Source organism: Astatotilapia calliptera, chromosome 7, assembly GCF_900246225.1.
Source record: "Astatotilapia calliptera chromosome 7, fAstCal1.2, whole genome shotgun sequence".
Taxonomy (NCBI): Eukaryota; Metazoa; Chordata; class Actinopteri; order Cichliformes; family Cichlidae; genus Astatotilapia; species Astatotilapia calliptera.
In genome coordinates this window covers 65,395,289-65,411,917 of record NC_039308.1, presented here as the reverse complement: position 1 = coordinate 65,411,917, position 16,629 = coordinate 65,395,289, and the positions used below count along the sequence as shown (strand labels likewise).

The following is a 16,629-nucleotide window of genomic DNA, read 5'->3' as shown; positions in this document are numbered from 1 at the left end:
ATGAGGACTTCAAAAAACAGCAGAAGGCACTTCATAAATATATCAAAGCGCCACACTCATGACTCAGACATGAGGCATTTGTGCATAGGAACAACTCATCGTGTGTAAAGGTTTATCAGGTAATTACAGCTGAGATGTTGATTTTGTTCCACATGCTCCAGCACCATCAATATCTTCACTTCTTGTGAACTTTGAGAATGAGCGAACATCACAGCACTGCCTGACCAAATTAGTGAATGAGAGTGTGTCCTGTGGGCGTAGTGCTGGTACTCTGTCCCTACACATGTGCCGAGCTCAGGGCATTTCACTTTATATCCCAGCTTAGCACTGGATTTGCCCCCCACAATGGGGTCGTGGCCGCAGTGTCTGACCCCTGCTCGAACTCCGGTACTGCCCAACACAGTTGCTGCAGACATATATACTTGCATAAATACACACTTTGCACATATGCATATCGTTTATTATTCTGTGTGAGGCATGACACCTTTTAGTTTGTCACAGTAACCTCTTGATCTTTGATAAACACATAGGTCTCATGTTAGTTAATGTAGAATAAAAGAAATACTAGTCAAACTGTGGAAAACAATCCGTTTGGACTCAAGAATTGATCATAAAAACTACAAGATGGCTTTACATGCAGTTAACTCTTACTGTATCTCGCTCAGTCAAGAGCCAGCTGCAAGCCAAATGCATTCAAGTTTCAAAACAACTAATGTGCACATCTCATAGAGAGAATTTTAGGTGTTGGTGACAAAATACTACTGACATAAGCAGAAATATATAAAAAAGTGAAATGCAGTTTTCTTACACACACAGTAGATTCAATTTCCTGTTTTTCTTTATTTAGGAAGTAATAAATCGTCTGCATGCTTTCCTCGTGTTGACAAACTCACCTCTCGTAGCTCCTGTACAAGTGCGTTGAGCCGCTCATTCTCTGACTGGGCGTTGGACGCCACAGAGCGGCTAAGCGTCACCTCCGACTGCAGCTCCAACAGGCGGCCCATATAGTAGGCCTCCTTGGAGGCGGACTCCTGCAGCAGTGTCTCCTCATTGGTCTCCCCATCCTCTGCCACCTTCCGTTGGTTGGTGTAAGCCTGGCCAAATGCCTGAAGAGATAAAAAAGGGAGGGAGGTAGGGTAAGAAGAAAAGGAAACCGGTATTTCTGTAAAGTCAAAATTAAAATCACACTGATCCAAATCCTGTCAAATAGCATCAGCATCATAATCCAAGCGATGGAAGGGATTAGCACACACTGCCTCGGAAATCTTACACATCTCTCCCAGCTGTGTGTGCTAGGCCGAGTGCTGCTGTACTTTTGACCACTGGCAGCACTGATGGGACACTTGCAGGGGCTGGCCCTAAAGAATACCTGCTGTCTGTCGATGTGGGTGATGTTTCACTCAGATCAATAGACACAGTGTTCCCATTTTCCTGACACAGGTTTTCACGACACTGAGAGCTGGCGTGTCATGATAAAATCAAAGCAGGTATCAACAGAAAAAACATGGCAACCACAGCGGGCCTGCTGGGTCAAAGTGGTAAACTAGCAAACACACATTCACTGTTAGGGGAAGACCAGTGTTTCCAGTTCAGCGCTATTTCTCGGTCAAGGTTTCCTGAATGCATGTGTGAGTTTCATGACTGGAACATCAGTAACTGTTTTAGTGATTCAATAAACCATGCTTCCCTTTTGCCCCTTTCCATCAGGAGAAATGACTTTGGCGCCTGCAGAAACCTCTGTGAGAGAAAATGGATCATCTGAAAAATATTTTATGGTTTACAATCGCCACAGGATGCTGTAGACCAGCGGTCCCCAACCTTTTTTGCGCCACGGACCGGTTTATGTCTGACAATATTTTCACGGGCTGACCTTTAAGGTGTCGCGGATAAATACAACAAAATAAAACCAGTACCGGCACCAAAAAAAGGAAGCTTTAGTCATAACACACGGGAAAAAACCCAGGGAAACCGAGTTAACGATAAAAACAATAAAAAAAATAAACTATAAAAACCCTGAAAACCATAAATTTCACACCCGAGCCTCAAATCTCGCTGCCCGATAACAAACGACTCACAGACCGGTCCGTGGCCCGGGGACCGCTGCTGTAGACGATACTGTATTGTATGGTTACTGACTCTTCAAACTGACCATGCAATTTAAATAGGAAGCCATTTATTTTGAACTACATGTTTTAATAATGTAAGCTTCCCAATCCCATCTCATCATCATAATATTTTCTCTGTTTGTCATGAATCATTTATTAGGCACAAGCATCCATTACTTTGAAAAGACATGAGCCTAAAGTGCAGCTGTCTTTTCTTTTCATTTGTGGCTAACGAGCTAAGCGGGCAGTCTCCTGCTGTGTTGAGGTGAAATTAATTTGTGCTTTTACATGTAAAAAAAAAAAAAATTATGAACCACATGTTTCTCTCTTTATGGATACTTATTATCAAGTAAGCAATAAAGTGGAATTAAAGGTTAAATTTAGTTCAGTTGCAGTTATGGCCAACAGGCACATTTTCCAATCTGTCAGTGTAACCCACTTTTAATCTACATGCTGTAAGTCTGTTAAATAGAAGCTTTTTCATTCACGCTCTCCTCAGAGAGCATGTTAATGCAAATTCAATAGACCTCTTTATTATGCCTTTGAATTACAAGTGTAGCAGTTAGCATATGAAGAAATGCCAGCAATAATCGGTCTGGCAAAATGCCCCGTAAACTAAAAAACACTCGGCAACATGTATCTATTAAAGAAAGGTTGTATTATATTTCTTTATTATTTTCCTTCTGTACACACCACTTTCTGTGTATTTCATCATTCTCTTTTCATACTCCTTTGTGCACTCACCCTGGTGCCCCCTCTCGGTCTCAAGAGAGCCACAGTGTGATTGTAGTGAATGATTAAGAGGAAGGGCCTCTGGAACAAAACAGACGATTAATTCTAGGCACAGTGTGACTGAATGAGCTTGCATTCTCTGCTCGGATGAGAGGCCGGCAATCTCGGAGCAGGCCTCACGGCAACAGCTGGGCTCTGCAGGACAGGAAGTAAAAATCTGGCCCGGACAAAACCCTTTATCACAGCATTTAGTTCCAAAGAAATTAGTAGGAGATTTCAGTTAAAGATTTTAAGAAAAGAGGTTCTGGTCCTCTGAGGCTTTCCCTCCAGGAAAATGCATCTCCCTGCATCACATTACAATCTTCTTGAGAAGCTCCTTTTAATTGCTTGAAAGTGCATCGTGCAGATTTGGATCAAAGACTCCCGGCCAAATGTTATTCTCTGCTACAGGGATCATTTTAACACCAAAAAAAGACCTGTTTCAATCTTTCGACATGTTTTAAATCTCATGATAATTACATGAGCTGTATGTATAAAGTGACGCCCCAGTATTTGTGTCCTAATTGGCAATCAAGTGGAGAAGATTAAAGTTTAATATCGTTTCCTCAGGATCACATTAATATGGAGTCACTCATGGGCAGCCATTTTGGATCTTTATACTGAAAATCACAGACTGCAAGAAGTGTTGAGGCTCCACACTCGTATGTGTCTCAGTGGACAAAGTCCAGACAATGGGTTCTATAGATATTCATCCCTGGGGCGACAGGAGGAGGAGCAGGCAAAGGGAACAAACCCACCACTGCAGCAGTGTGAGAGTTTGTGTAACCCGAAAATCCTTCCCTGTCTGCTGGAGTCCCTAATGAGAAGTCAGGGGAGGTGCTCTGGGTGTGTGATGTTGTATTTGTGTGTATATGCATACAGCAAGGATCTATTTTTACACCCAGGAGGTCAGAGGATGGAGCTATTTCTGCAGCAGCAATTAATCTTATGAAAACTTTCATCATTAACAGGGGGACTAATCTGTTGTACAGGAGCTGTTTAATTATAGATGGTAATGTAGCATAAAGCTAATGCAGGATATACACTCGATTACATTTTCAGAGTCAAAGAGCAACCCTTGGAGGTAAATGAACATGCTCGAAACGTGCAGAAACACAGTCGAGAGGAACAACCAATAACCGAGTTGTATGAGTTATTTATGTCAGTCATTCTAATTAATGTGTATTTTTAATTAGATAATTTTAAGCACGAGTGCGGCATCCTCAATGTTTCTGTCAGTTATGGTTGAACAGAAATATGGTTATTAGCTAAGAAGCAATATTCTTATGAATAACATAAACACACAGATATATACACCAAATGCTGCGTCTCAGCCAGATGGGTGGCCTGGGCAGTCACATCAGGGATTTCAGTACCATGGAGAGAGACTTGCAGCAAATCCACTACCATGCAGCTGTCAGCGTGTGTGTGTGTGTTAGAGGGCAATCATTCACCACGGGATTGATACTGTAGCCAGACAAAGGGAGAGAAAAGACAAAGAGGACTGTTCAACATGTGCATCGTCAAAACAGCACATCGCAGCTGATGCATGGGACATTTCATTTATTTTTAGTTTCTCTACTTTTTTATCCAAAGTGTTTGAGAGCATGCCGAATAATTCATTCAATAAAAAAAATCCCTCCACAACAGTACTCCCAGAAGGAATAAATAATAATCCCCAAAGCACAAAAATGCCCCAAATATGACATAAATAAGAAGCAGCATGCAGTGTCTCAACCTTCAGTCACCACGAGACCTCGCACACAAACACGTTAGCTGGCAGTAAGTGAATGAGGCAAATATGCAAGATGCAGTCCTGACTCACTCGCTCCTTTTGACACACACAGCGTTTGACTGCTGTGCACGACTCAGAGAAGGAAAGAAAAGAAAAAGTGAAATATCGCATTTTATTTCAAATAAATATGGTGAAGAAAATTTCCCTGTTGTTGTTTCTGTTCAGTAAATAAGCTTTACATTATCTTGCAAACTGTCTGTAATTAATACTCTGTAATCTAGGAATTTAGTTTTAGTAGTTTTTGCTCTATATAATTGATATTTTTTAGTGGGGATAGGTTAATCGATTAATCTAAACTGCCCATAGGTATGAATGTGAGTGCGAATGGTTGTCTGTCTCTGTGTTAGCCCTGCGACAGACTGGCGACCTGTCCACGGTGTACCCCGCCTCTCGCCCTGTGACAGCTGGGATAGGCTCCAGCGACCCCCACGACCCTGAAAAGGATAAGTGGAAGCGAATGGATGGACGAAGTTTAGTGTTTATCGTCAATAAAATGTAAATTTTGTGACAAGTGAGACTGAGCGAGCCTCACTTTTATTCTCTAATATGATTGAAACTTAAATGTTCACTCTGATCTCTGAAGCACCATTTAAAAGCACCTCGATGCCTTCAAAGCTATATGATCAAAGTTATTTCTAAAGCTTACAATATCGTCTTCACAGCCACAGATAACATTAAAATGATTGTGAGTAGTTCTTACAATAAGTAACATTTATCCTTAGTCTAATATGACACCAAATGTAATATTTTCAGTTTAATATGCTGAATATCATAAACAGATACTGAAGAAGGTTCATGGAAAACACTGCTCTGCCATATTTTTGTCCTTCAACAAGGACGGAGACATGTCTTTGTTGGTTTCTAAGCAACAAGAAAAAATGCCAAGTCAAGAGATCTGTCAGACACACGAACACATTTCCACAAGTAAGGGGAAAGTGTGTAATCACAGCCAAGTAAGAATGGAGGAAATCAATTAAAAGATGAAGAGTAATTGCAAATTTTAGCAAAACATGTTGAAAATCTGTTGTTTTTTGTTGTTGTCAGTGGACAAAATTAGAGTTTGCAGTGCGAGCATTCTACCGCAAGTGTTTGTTTGTGTGCTTTAGGTCATCAGGACTACTCTACTGAATCACGAGGGATATTTATAGCTTATAACTGTATTGTAGAGTGCACATGCATGCTCTGCAGAACCTGTTAAATTTCCCTAGAGAGAGCTCCTCTATCCCTGAATTACTGTCTGCACAAAAATTGAACTACATGAAATGAATGATTTATAGATAGTAATGAGGATAAATAGCTCGCTTTCTATTCCTCCTTACCAGAATGCTGTTTAGTGCAATAAAGCCTATTATTCCTCTTATGACAATATGCTATTATGCCCACAACTGAGGAATAAAAACATCTATAATGTAGGCTAACAGCTGAAAAATGCTTTCATGTGCTTTAAAGTGGAAAATCAATCCCAGAAATCCACAATGGTGTCACATCTGCTGCTCACCAACACAATGACCAGAGAACACGCTGTGTGAAGCCGAGGGTTCTGCCAGTGGGACAAGCGGTGCCTGGCTAAAATGATGCGGCTTGTTTGAGTGATTAAATTTGGCCCAAGTCTGCTCCTGATAAGAAAGATGGTTGGATACTTTCCCAGAATGCCTATCACTTATACGTGTTTAGTCTGAACCTGACTGAATGAACGGTGTGGTGGTAGAGAGGCCGCTGTGCATTAGATTTCTTTGTTAGATTTTTTTCTTTATTTACTGCTTTTTCTCTTAAAATACATCCCTATGTTCGCCTTCTCCGCCTCCTTACTTCACCCTTATCGTCCCCAGATTTAAAATCAACCTTATTGACCCAGTGTGAAACTAAACAATGGCCTACATAACACTACATTACTACATTACTGATCTGATGACAAACCATTACATTCACCTAGAAAGCTGCGATTTCCCATTAGAAAGGAAGCAATGACCAGTGTAAGCCGACAGATAGGAAAGCTACTAGAGGACTGCACAGACTGTACCAGCTTTAGCTGTGTCATTCTCTTTGCTTGGTAATGTGCCCTACAGGAGATCCTGAGCTAGTGGACCACAAAAACACACAGTGGAACCTTCAAGCTATTCCAACACACAAATACGTATTCAGAAATACACATCGGTACAGGACAACTCGCACTCGTGCTAAGTCACTGTTCATTCCTGCCTTTCACAAAGAGGGAACAACAAAAGGGGAAAAACAATAAACTGGATAAAAATGAACACAGCAACTGTAACATCACCTGTTTGTTAGTAAAGCCTCAACCTGAGCATTTTGACCACGGCATCAAGATTTTTTGAAATAATGAGAATAATGAGAAAAAGAGGGACACGGCATGCTCATATGATTGTGACATATTTATCACAAAGGGGGGTTTGGCAGTTTTACTTTACTGTCACTTCTACAAAGTTAATACAGTGACGAATAGAAACCTGTGACTGAGACATAAATTCATCTTGTAAGTCATTATTTAGGCTGTGGACTGAGTGAGTTGCAGGGTCATGTTCTATTATGTTTGCATTCTCCTTGGTTCCTTAAGAGGAATTTACAAACCAATTGGTGGCATCACAGCGGCTCCATAAAACCTCTCCGAGAGGACTTTTTCCGTGATGATGATTTTATTTCTTTTACTTGTGGTGTCCCGCAGGGTTCCGTATTAGGTCCAATTCTTTTTTCCATCTATATGTTACCCTTAGGCCTAATCTTTAGGAAGCATAACATCTACTTTCACTCATACGCCGACGACACCCAGATTTATCTTCGGTTCACCTCCACACCCATGGAATCGCTAGTCAAATGTCTTGACGAAGTTAAAACCTGGATGGCCTCAAATTTCTTACCTTCAATGAGGACAAACCTGAGGTAATTATTTTAGGACCAAGTTGTAATTTCAATGCCCCAGATTTGGACTTATGTAACCTAACATGTGCTGTTAAAACGCATGTAAAAAACCTGGGGGTTTTCTTGGATAGCAAACTTACATTTGAGAAACAAATTAATTCAGTTGTCCAGCAGTCCTTTTTTAAATTAAGGCTCCTATCCAAAGTGAGATCTTTTTTATCTTTTAGAAACTTGGAACGAGCAATTCATGTGTTTGTTTTATCTCAACTGGATTACTGCAATTCACTATATGTGGGTGTCAGTCAGTCCAGCTCGGCCCGGCCCGGCTCCAACTGGTACAGAATGCTGCAGCTCGCCTTTTGACTCGTGTGAAGAAACACCAACACATTACTCCGGTGCTTGATTGCCTTCATTGGCTTCCAGTGCGTTTTAGAATTAAATTCCAAATCTTACTTTTGACTTATAAAGTGCTAAATGGCCAGGCACTGGACTATTTGTCTGACCTTTTGCAGCTTTATATGCCCTCTAGAGCCCTTCGATCAAGTGATCATTTACTCCTTACCTTACATAAGTTTAGGATGGTTCATAGAGGAGATTGGGCATTTGCGGTAGTGGCCCTGAAAATGTGGAATAATCTACCTCTCCACATTAGAAAGGCCCCAACTGTTACTCTTTTTAAATCTCATCTTAAAACACATTCGAAACTGCATGAGAGTTACCAATTCTTTTATCGAAATTTTCTTTTAATTTTCTTACCTGTTGTTGTTGTTAATGTCATTGTTTAATTGTTATTTTGTACAGCACTTTGGTCAGCTCCCTGTTGTTATTAAATGTGCTTTATAAATAAATAAATGAAATGAAAACTGTTATACTGTCTGTGCTGGGTTCAGTGCACCTTTTCAGTCTTTTAATAAGCTAACTATGCAAACTAGGCTGGCTAGCTTTGGCCATTATATCAGCAGCTCACTCTTTCGTCCGATTAATGTCGCATTTCACTTCAACAAGTGTTTCCCTTAAACCCAAAGTTTAGCCTTAAAAATGCTGGTCCACATACCGATGAATGACGTCATGTGGCTACATTCATTTCGGTGTGTATAAATGTTAATGAAAACTTTGTGCTAGTTTCCTTATAATTAATCAGCCAAATATTTAGTGCTTTATAAATGAAATATTTAGCTGATGTCATAAAGAAAAAAAGGCCAAAGAAAGTATCGCTTATCAAAGAAACAGAGAAAACACGTACCAGCGTATCGCTGCCAAATCTGTCGCTACTAAAGATTTGGGTAGTTTGATCAACTGATCAAGGGATAATCATTTTTTGCTTCATAGGAAATTGATAGCACGATGCAAATGAGGCTGTTTCTCATACTTGACTGCACAGCCAACAATAACAGTAACATGTGGGACGTGTGCTAAAGCTAAATTATGTTTTAGAAACACTGAGCCCATATTGGACCGTTCTTTCTATTTGAAGGTTATTATGTTGTGCATGCAGGTGTGTAACTGTGTGGCTAAGTGAATCAGCTGTAAGGTAATCCAAACAAATCCTCTCCCTCAGGTTACAACCTGATAAACACAGTGATTTGCTCAGAGGTTCATGAAAACTAAATTAGCAGAAAAAAAGTGATAAAGTTAAATATTTCTAAAAGGATAATCCACCAATACATCAAAGTGGCCAGATTTAATATCTTATTAAATTTCCATCTCCATTTATAACCTCCCAATCCCGCCATAATTTTCATTAAGTAGTACGTGTCTTCTTTCTTTATGCAGTACCTCCCTCTATGCTGGTGTCCTTTATCCCCCTTTTCAGGTGGCGGAAGAAGAAACCGGAAACTTAAAACAACAACAGCGTCTGAACACTGAGGAATGTGTTACAACATCAAAAGACAGAAGTGACTGAAAACTCGCAGGCTCATTGATAATCTGTAATCGTTCCTGCAGACACACCCAGACAGGCAGCCAGACTCATAAAAACAGAGAGACACACAGAGCAGATTCATCTGATAAAACGCTCTCCTCTCTCTGCACTCGGTCTCTCCTGATAAAGAGGACTCAGCCAAGCCAGACAAATACAGACTACAATGGAGAGGCTAGCCTGCACACAGTGACCCTCTTGGTATTGCATGCATGGGGCCTCAGGGTGACTCAGTGCTTTTGTGCAGCCACACGAGACCCTCCATGCCAGAGTATGTAGAGTTTGATTTCTTGAAAAAGGTACTAATAAGGTGCAGTATGGCACATATTCACACCCATGAGAGTCTTAAATATCTCTCCATTGTGTATTATAAGCTGTTTTATCTGTTTCTGCTCCTTTTGTATGAAATGTTTTCCTTGTCAAAATGATTTGTTATCATGCTTGATGTGAGTCAGTGTTTGGACAAAAAGTTCGCACCCAAAACTGCCAAAAAAACTTAATCCCACTAATTCCAATTAAGGCCCATCATCTCCATATTCACCCTGACATGGCATACTTCCTGTTTTAGTTTCCTGACCTTACTTGAAGTCATGACCAGTGTACTGAGAACATGGTTAATTAAACAGGTTGACTATGGAAAGTCTGTCTAATTCTATACATTCCCTAATAGGGCTGAAGTGACAAAGATGCATCTTTGACCCTATTCTGTATGGCACACCCATCACAAGCGCATGCTTGGGTGTGCATGTGCTCATGCCTGCCTTTGTGTGTGAGAATGGTGACAAGGCAGAGGACAGGGAGGATCATGCGCATTTCCAAGCGCCCTTTGCGGGATAAAATGGCCTCTGGATATGGAGATAAAAGGCTTCTCTTTATCGGGCATGCTGGGATGAGAAGCATAGAATAAGACTATACTGTAGATGAAACTCAATAGCTCTGTCTAGACAATAAGAAAGGCTTAACAACCACGTTCAGTGATGCATTAATGACTTAAGAGAAGTCCAATTTAATTCAGGCAAACAATAAGTTTTGACGACACATGGAATAATGTCTTTTTTTTCCTCCTTGTGAGAGGATGGACAGATTTTTCTGCTATGGTATCCGAGTTTGCAGCACACACAGCTAAAGTGGAAAACTAATCGATACAGCAGCCAGCAGGGAGGAGAGTCCTGTTCTTACTACATTTCACTGCAGCAAAAAGGAGCATTCTGAAAAAACTTAATCTATGCAGGGACGGGCAAACCTGAAGGGGCTCTGCAGGTTCATTAAGCCCCTTTGTCTGTGACAATAGAAAAGAACAATCGTTACACTGAAGCAACTGAACAAACTCTGTTCTGTGCTCTTCTATTCTGCTGACACAGTGTGTATACGATACGCACAGCACACTTTTGTGTCTCCTCCCCTTTTCTCCATTACGTCAATACAACCATAAAAACCTGAAACAACAAAGAGGGCCTGGTTGATAGGCTGAAATCACTCAACACCACTACAATATCCTGCCGCCCCTCACTCTGTGCTCTCCATCACAACATCCCCACCCGAGCCTCCCACCTTTCGTGTTGCACACGCACACAGGGGAAAAACAGAAAGGGGGAAGCTCTGTGCACATCAGCCCAGATGTGTGGCTCAAACACAAAGACCAATGATTTTCCCTTCAGGTGCTGGAAAAACACACACGGCAACTCTCCACAAAAACAACAGAGACCACGAGGGCATACAGGTCCTTATCTATATGCTTGACTGCATCCCTGAGCCTGTTGCAAGGGTCACAGGTCAGCATCAGCGAAAACTGCACAGTGCATTCCACTCTTGGCTTTATTTCCATCCAAGAGGCAAAGGTGCCAAAAACAGTTTGATTGCTCATAAAGCGCAGTGGGTTACTGATTAAAGAGCCAGTTTTTCTAAAATTCTTGAAGCTACTAAATAGAATCTCTCACACGTGTTTAGGCAGCATTCACCGATCTTTGCAATACACGCTACGCTACACACAATAGAGTCCAGCGTAGCTCAGACATGATACGTTTTCACCAAACAGAGCAGAAATCAATGCATAATTCCCACTTCAATCCAGGGGGGACTGTAGGGGAATAATGAGATGAGGAGGGGCACGCTGAGCTGATGGTGTAGTGCACAGCTAAAAGATTGAAACACTACCATCTCATGAGATATTGATTCAGCCCTTCTGTCCATGTTTACTGCCTCTGCCAATGTAAAACAGGAGTCAAAGGAGGAGGTGGAAGGAGAAGCGAGAAAACCCTTTCTCCCCAGCTGCTGCTTTCTTGTTTGAGAACGTCAAACACACCAGAAATGTTAATAAGTATTCAAGTTCTGCTAATCCTTTTAATCAATGTTCCTTTTTTCCTTCTACAGGGAGTGCAGAATTATTAGGCAAATGAGTATTTTGTCCACATCATCCTCTTCATGCATGTTGTCTTACTCCAAGCTGTATAGGCTCGAAAGCCTACTACCAATTAAGCATATTAGGTGATGTGCATCTCTGTAATGAGAAGGGGTGTGGTCTAATGACATCAACACCCTATATCAGGTGTGCATAATTATTAGGCAACTTCCTTTCCTTTGGCAAAATGGGTCAAAAGAAGGACTTGACAGGCTCAGAAAAGTCAAAAATAGTGAGATATCTTGCAGAGGGATGCAGCAGTCTCAAAATTGCAAAGCTTCTGAAGCGTGATCATCGAACAATCAAGCGTTTCATTCAAAATAGTCAACAGGGTCGCCACGGCGTGTGGAAAAACCAAGGCGCAAAATAACTGCCCATGAACTGAGAAAAGTCAAGCGTGCAGCTGCCAAGATGCCACTTGCCACCAGTTTGGCCATATTTCAGAGCTGCAACATCACTGGAGTGCCCAAAAGCACAAGGTGTGCAATACTCAGAGACATGGCCAAGGTAAGAAAGGCTGAAAGACGACCACCACTGAACAAGACACACAAGCTGAAACGTCAAGACTGGGCCAAGAAATATCTCAAGACTGGTTTTTCTAAGGTTTTATGGACTGATGAAATGAGAGTGAGTCTTGATGGGCCAGATGGATGGGCCCGTGGCTGGATTGGTAAAGGGCAGAGAGCTTCAGTCCGACTCAGACGCCAGCAAGGTGGAGGTGGAGTACTGGTTTGGGCTGGTATCATCAAAGATGAGCTTGTGGGGCCTTTTCGGGTTGAGGATGGAGTCAAGCTCAACTCCCAGTCCTACTGCCAGTTTCTGGAAGACACCTTGTTGTTACGTTGTTACCTATTGTTTGTTGTCCTCTTCTATTGTTTGTTTTAACTGTCTCATGTGGGGCAGGGATAGCTCAGTAGGTAGAGAGTGGTGGCCCCATGATCGGAAGGTCGGGGTTCGATTCCCCTGAACGGCTACCCTGAGGTACCCCTGAGCAAGGTACCGTCCCTACACACTGCTCCCCGGGCGCCCAATGGCTGCCCACTGCTTCACTGAGTGAATGGGTTAAATGCAGAGAGGGATTTTCCCCACGGGGACCAATAAAGTACACTTTCTTTCTCATGTTTTTATTGACTGTGAAGGACTATGGTCAACACTATTGTTTTTAATATGTGCTATATAAATAAATTTTGATTTGATTTGATTTGATAATCCATGGATGGCAGGCTTTTGAGTGTCCTTGCAAAGAAAGGTGGCTATATTGGTCGCTGATTTGTTTTTGTTTTGTTTTTGAACGTCAGAAATGTATATTTGTGAATGTGGAGATGTTATATTGGTTTCACTGGTAAAAATAAATAATTGAAATGGGTATATATTTGTTTTTTGTTAAGTTGCCTAATAATTATGCACAGTAATAGTCACCTGCACACACAGATATCCCCCTAAAATAGCTCAAACTAAAAACTACTTCCAAAAACATTCAGCTTTGATATTAATGAGTTTTTTGGGTTCATTGAGAACATGGTTGTTGTTCAATAATAAAATTATTCCTCAAAAATACAACTTGCCTAATAATTCTGCACTCCCTGTATAGAGTGACAGTACTAATTAAAAAAAAGCCAGATGTGCACAGCAGGGAAAAAGTGACTCTTCATCTTGAATGTAGTCAGATTACACTGTTCCATGTCTGCTTAAGAAACAGCACATTTGAAACTTGGTGGTGGTTGGTCATTCTAAAAAAGGTTTATCTAAAGCAATTTCTCACACACGATCATTGACTAACAGCATATCACATTAAGTTGGGCAAATCCTTCAAGAAACTGTTTCAGTCATCTAATGTGGAGCTAGGACTCAACTGCAGAGGAGAGAGTGAGATATTTATTCAGTCTGATGTACAAGTTCATCCAAAGGCACACAAACAGAAACACACAAGGAAGGTCAGCCAGTGCTGCAACAAAGAATGTGGGGAACACAACAACATTTATACACAACAGGAAACAGGACACAGCATGAGACACAGGTGATGGTAATCAAAGACAATTAGACAGATGGGGGAAGTAAAACTAAACACAAGGCACCAGAGACAAGTAAGTACCAAAATAAACTAAATCTAAACTAAACAAGTACAATCTATAGTACAGTATTCCCCCTTTCCCTCCTCTTATTCTCATCCTTGATTTCTTTCCCTTCTCCCTCTTCAAATGCTTTTTAGAAATTGGGACATTCTCCGAGATGGCACACTGAGATCAATTTCCAGGTCACAGGCATGAAGATGGAGGAGAAAGGAGACGAGGCACAAATTATGGAAAGGAGACAATAAACTGTTTAATGACACATGTCCCTACCCAGATTCAAACTCGGGAAATTGCAGCTCAGTTTAGGTATCGTCCACTGCAAGCTACAGGAATCCATGCAAACACAAAGCTTGTGAATATTTAGAAATCACACGACACTTATAAAGCGCTTTGAGGTCAGGGTTAGCCCCGCCTACTATAGGTACAAATTAAGCAGGTGAGGAAGAGACACAAAGCGAAAGGATGAGGCAACAGTCATACAGTGTTCTTATACTGACTTCTATATTAATTAGATTCAGTGTTCCATGATGTTAAAAGAAAATGGATATAATACTGTTTTTGTATTTATCACACATACAGTTGATCATCTTTGATAACAGCCAATAGGATTTCAAAAGAAACACATATAATTATACAGTCCAGCTCTTTCTCATGCTTCTTTGAAAAAGACAGATAAACCTGTGCATTCTTGTTCAGTAAGCTTGCTCTTCTTCAGCTTCTTTCCTCTGGATACAATTTATGAATTAAGAAATCCTTAAATATCCAAAGATTCCAGTCATAGTGAAATCATTCACGTGATTGTGGACTATGTTTTTGAAGCCTTGGGTTCAGGTTTTTGCCATCCTTTTCATCTTCTTCCTCTTTTCTTTAAACCAGACTTGACCATATGCACAAACTGTAGAGCTGGGGAGGTATCAGCTAACACTAGCACTGGTTAGATAACAAGATGAATCCATAATTCACTGACATATTAGATGGTATGCTAACGTTGGCAGATGATAAACAGGCTGTATACAAAGCTGAACAGCCCGTCCAGTAGAACAAGATGGAGGCTGAAGACGAAGAAACTACGCCAACCTTTAGTGGCCACACCCCTTATAATGAAATACAACTTAAATAGACGTTTTACCGATTTGAATACAATTTAAACAGGGCTGCTATAAAATCCCCCCTTACAGGTGTCATGGACAGGAAAGCTATAAACAGCTGTGTGTTCAGACCAAATGTAAAGCAAAGTTTCACCTTGTGTACCTTTGAAAAATGCACTAGCTGGAGTATTTTTGGACCATTTTGCAACCTACATATTATCACCCCCCCATTAGCTTAACAGCCAGTAGACATAACTGATAACTGGAGTAATTTAACAGTAACACACTTTTATAACATGCGAGCAACTGCTAAAATCTCACTCATTGTCTCCTTTTTTGTTCTGTCTAAAAGTAAAGTGCACATCATACAAAAGACTTCCTTTCATTTCTGTTTGTTGCTGGCTGTGGGAGAATCTCAGCTGACTGTGCTTGTGCAACACAATGCAAACAAGTTGTTAAAATGTCTGATGATGAAGCTTAAACCTTACAGGAGAAGGAAGTGCAGGGCCCGGTCTTTTAGCATTACGTTCTACTTATCTGATTAGGAAATTCCACGTTGATCTGATGAATCGTGACTCAGCTTTTCTTTTTTGGTCTTTCAGATTACCATGTGAAGTCTTTGACACAGATCTCAGCTGGCATTTTTCATGGCCCAAAGCAGAGGGAACAAACTGACCTGTGAACTGCCTGTTCCCAACTTATCACAAATGTCATTTCTTCTGCAAGCTTCTGATCCGAAAGACCCAAAGATGACTTATGAAAGCAGCTGATATTGCTAACTTTTATTTCACATGCTTCCTCAGATCCAAGGTGTTCGAAACATGTCAAGCATTTTTATTCAACTAAACAAAATAAATAATTATATTATGAAATGATAGCAGAGCGATTCTCTTCCAATACTTCTTAAAGGTAAATTCAAGCTTTGCTGACAGCGTGAATCCCTAGAAAGCATATAACCTCACTAACATGATGGAACTTATTCTGCTCTGCAGTGGCATCCTCCTCCTTCTGCCTCCTACTATGTGTCCTTCCTGAGGTTGATCTGCCCAGAGATAGCGCTAACAAGCCAAAGCCACAGGGTAGTGATGTCTCTGTCACTGCTTAGGCAGCTATCCAGAGACATACAGTGCATACACACAGAGAAACAAGGAACGGCTGATTGGGTCGTGAGGCAAACACTGAGACGGGGAGGGAGAGACGGAGCTGGGTGAGGGAAACAATGTATAGGTAAACAGTGGACAAAAATAAAATAAAATATGTATTCAGTGCCAACACATGCTCTTGGACCCTGCAGATAGCAAAGAGATGCAATTGCAGTTATTTCTGAAGAAGCAAAAGTAGGATGAATACCACTGGAGCAACATCAATTTCTTACAAAGGACTGGGATCATCATCATCATCAAAAACAACAACAAAAAGCAAAAATGTCCAAAAAATACGTTTTTGTGCATGATTGTACACACAAAGACTGTTTGACTTATTTGCGTGGAGGATGCTGATGTGTCACGTCACATCATGACTTTCCATATCCAAGTCCTTGTGGTTCATTGCATAGCAGATACTCACACAGGTACACACTTTTTGTAAAACAAGCCCAAATTAGTCCTG

At 41.0% G+C, this 16,629-nt stretch overlaps 1 protein-coding gene across 4 annotated transcripts in view; it reads right to left on the bottom strand.

Annotated features, from left to right (window-relative positions):
* The window catches only part of bicd1a (bicaudal D homolog 1a), a 30,571-nt gene that overhangs the window by 11,181 nt on the left and 2,761 nt on the right, over window positions 1-16,629 (bottom strand). For all 4 annotated transcript variants that reach the window (XM_026176654.1, XM_026176656.1, XM_026176655.1 and 1 more), the window contains exon 2: window positions 894-1,106. In XM_026176654.1, coding sequence (XP_026032439.1) covers window positions 894-1,106 — 213 coding nt within the window. The remainder of the gene's footprint in view (window positions 1-893; window positions 1,107-16,629) is intronic.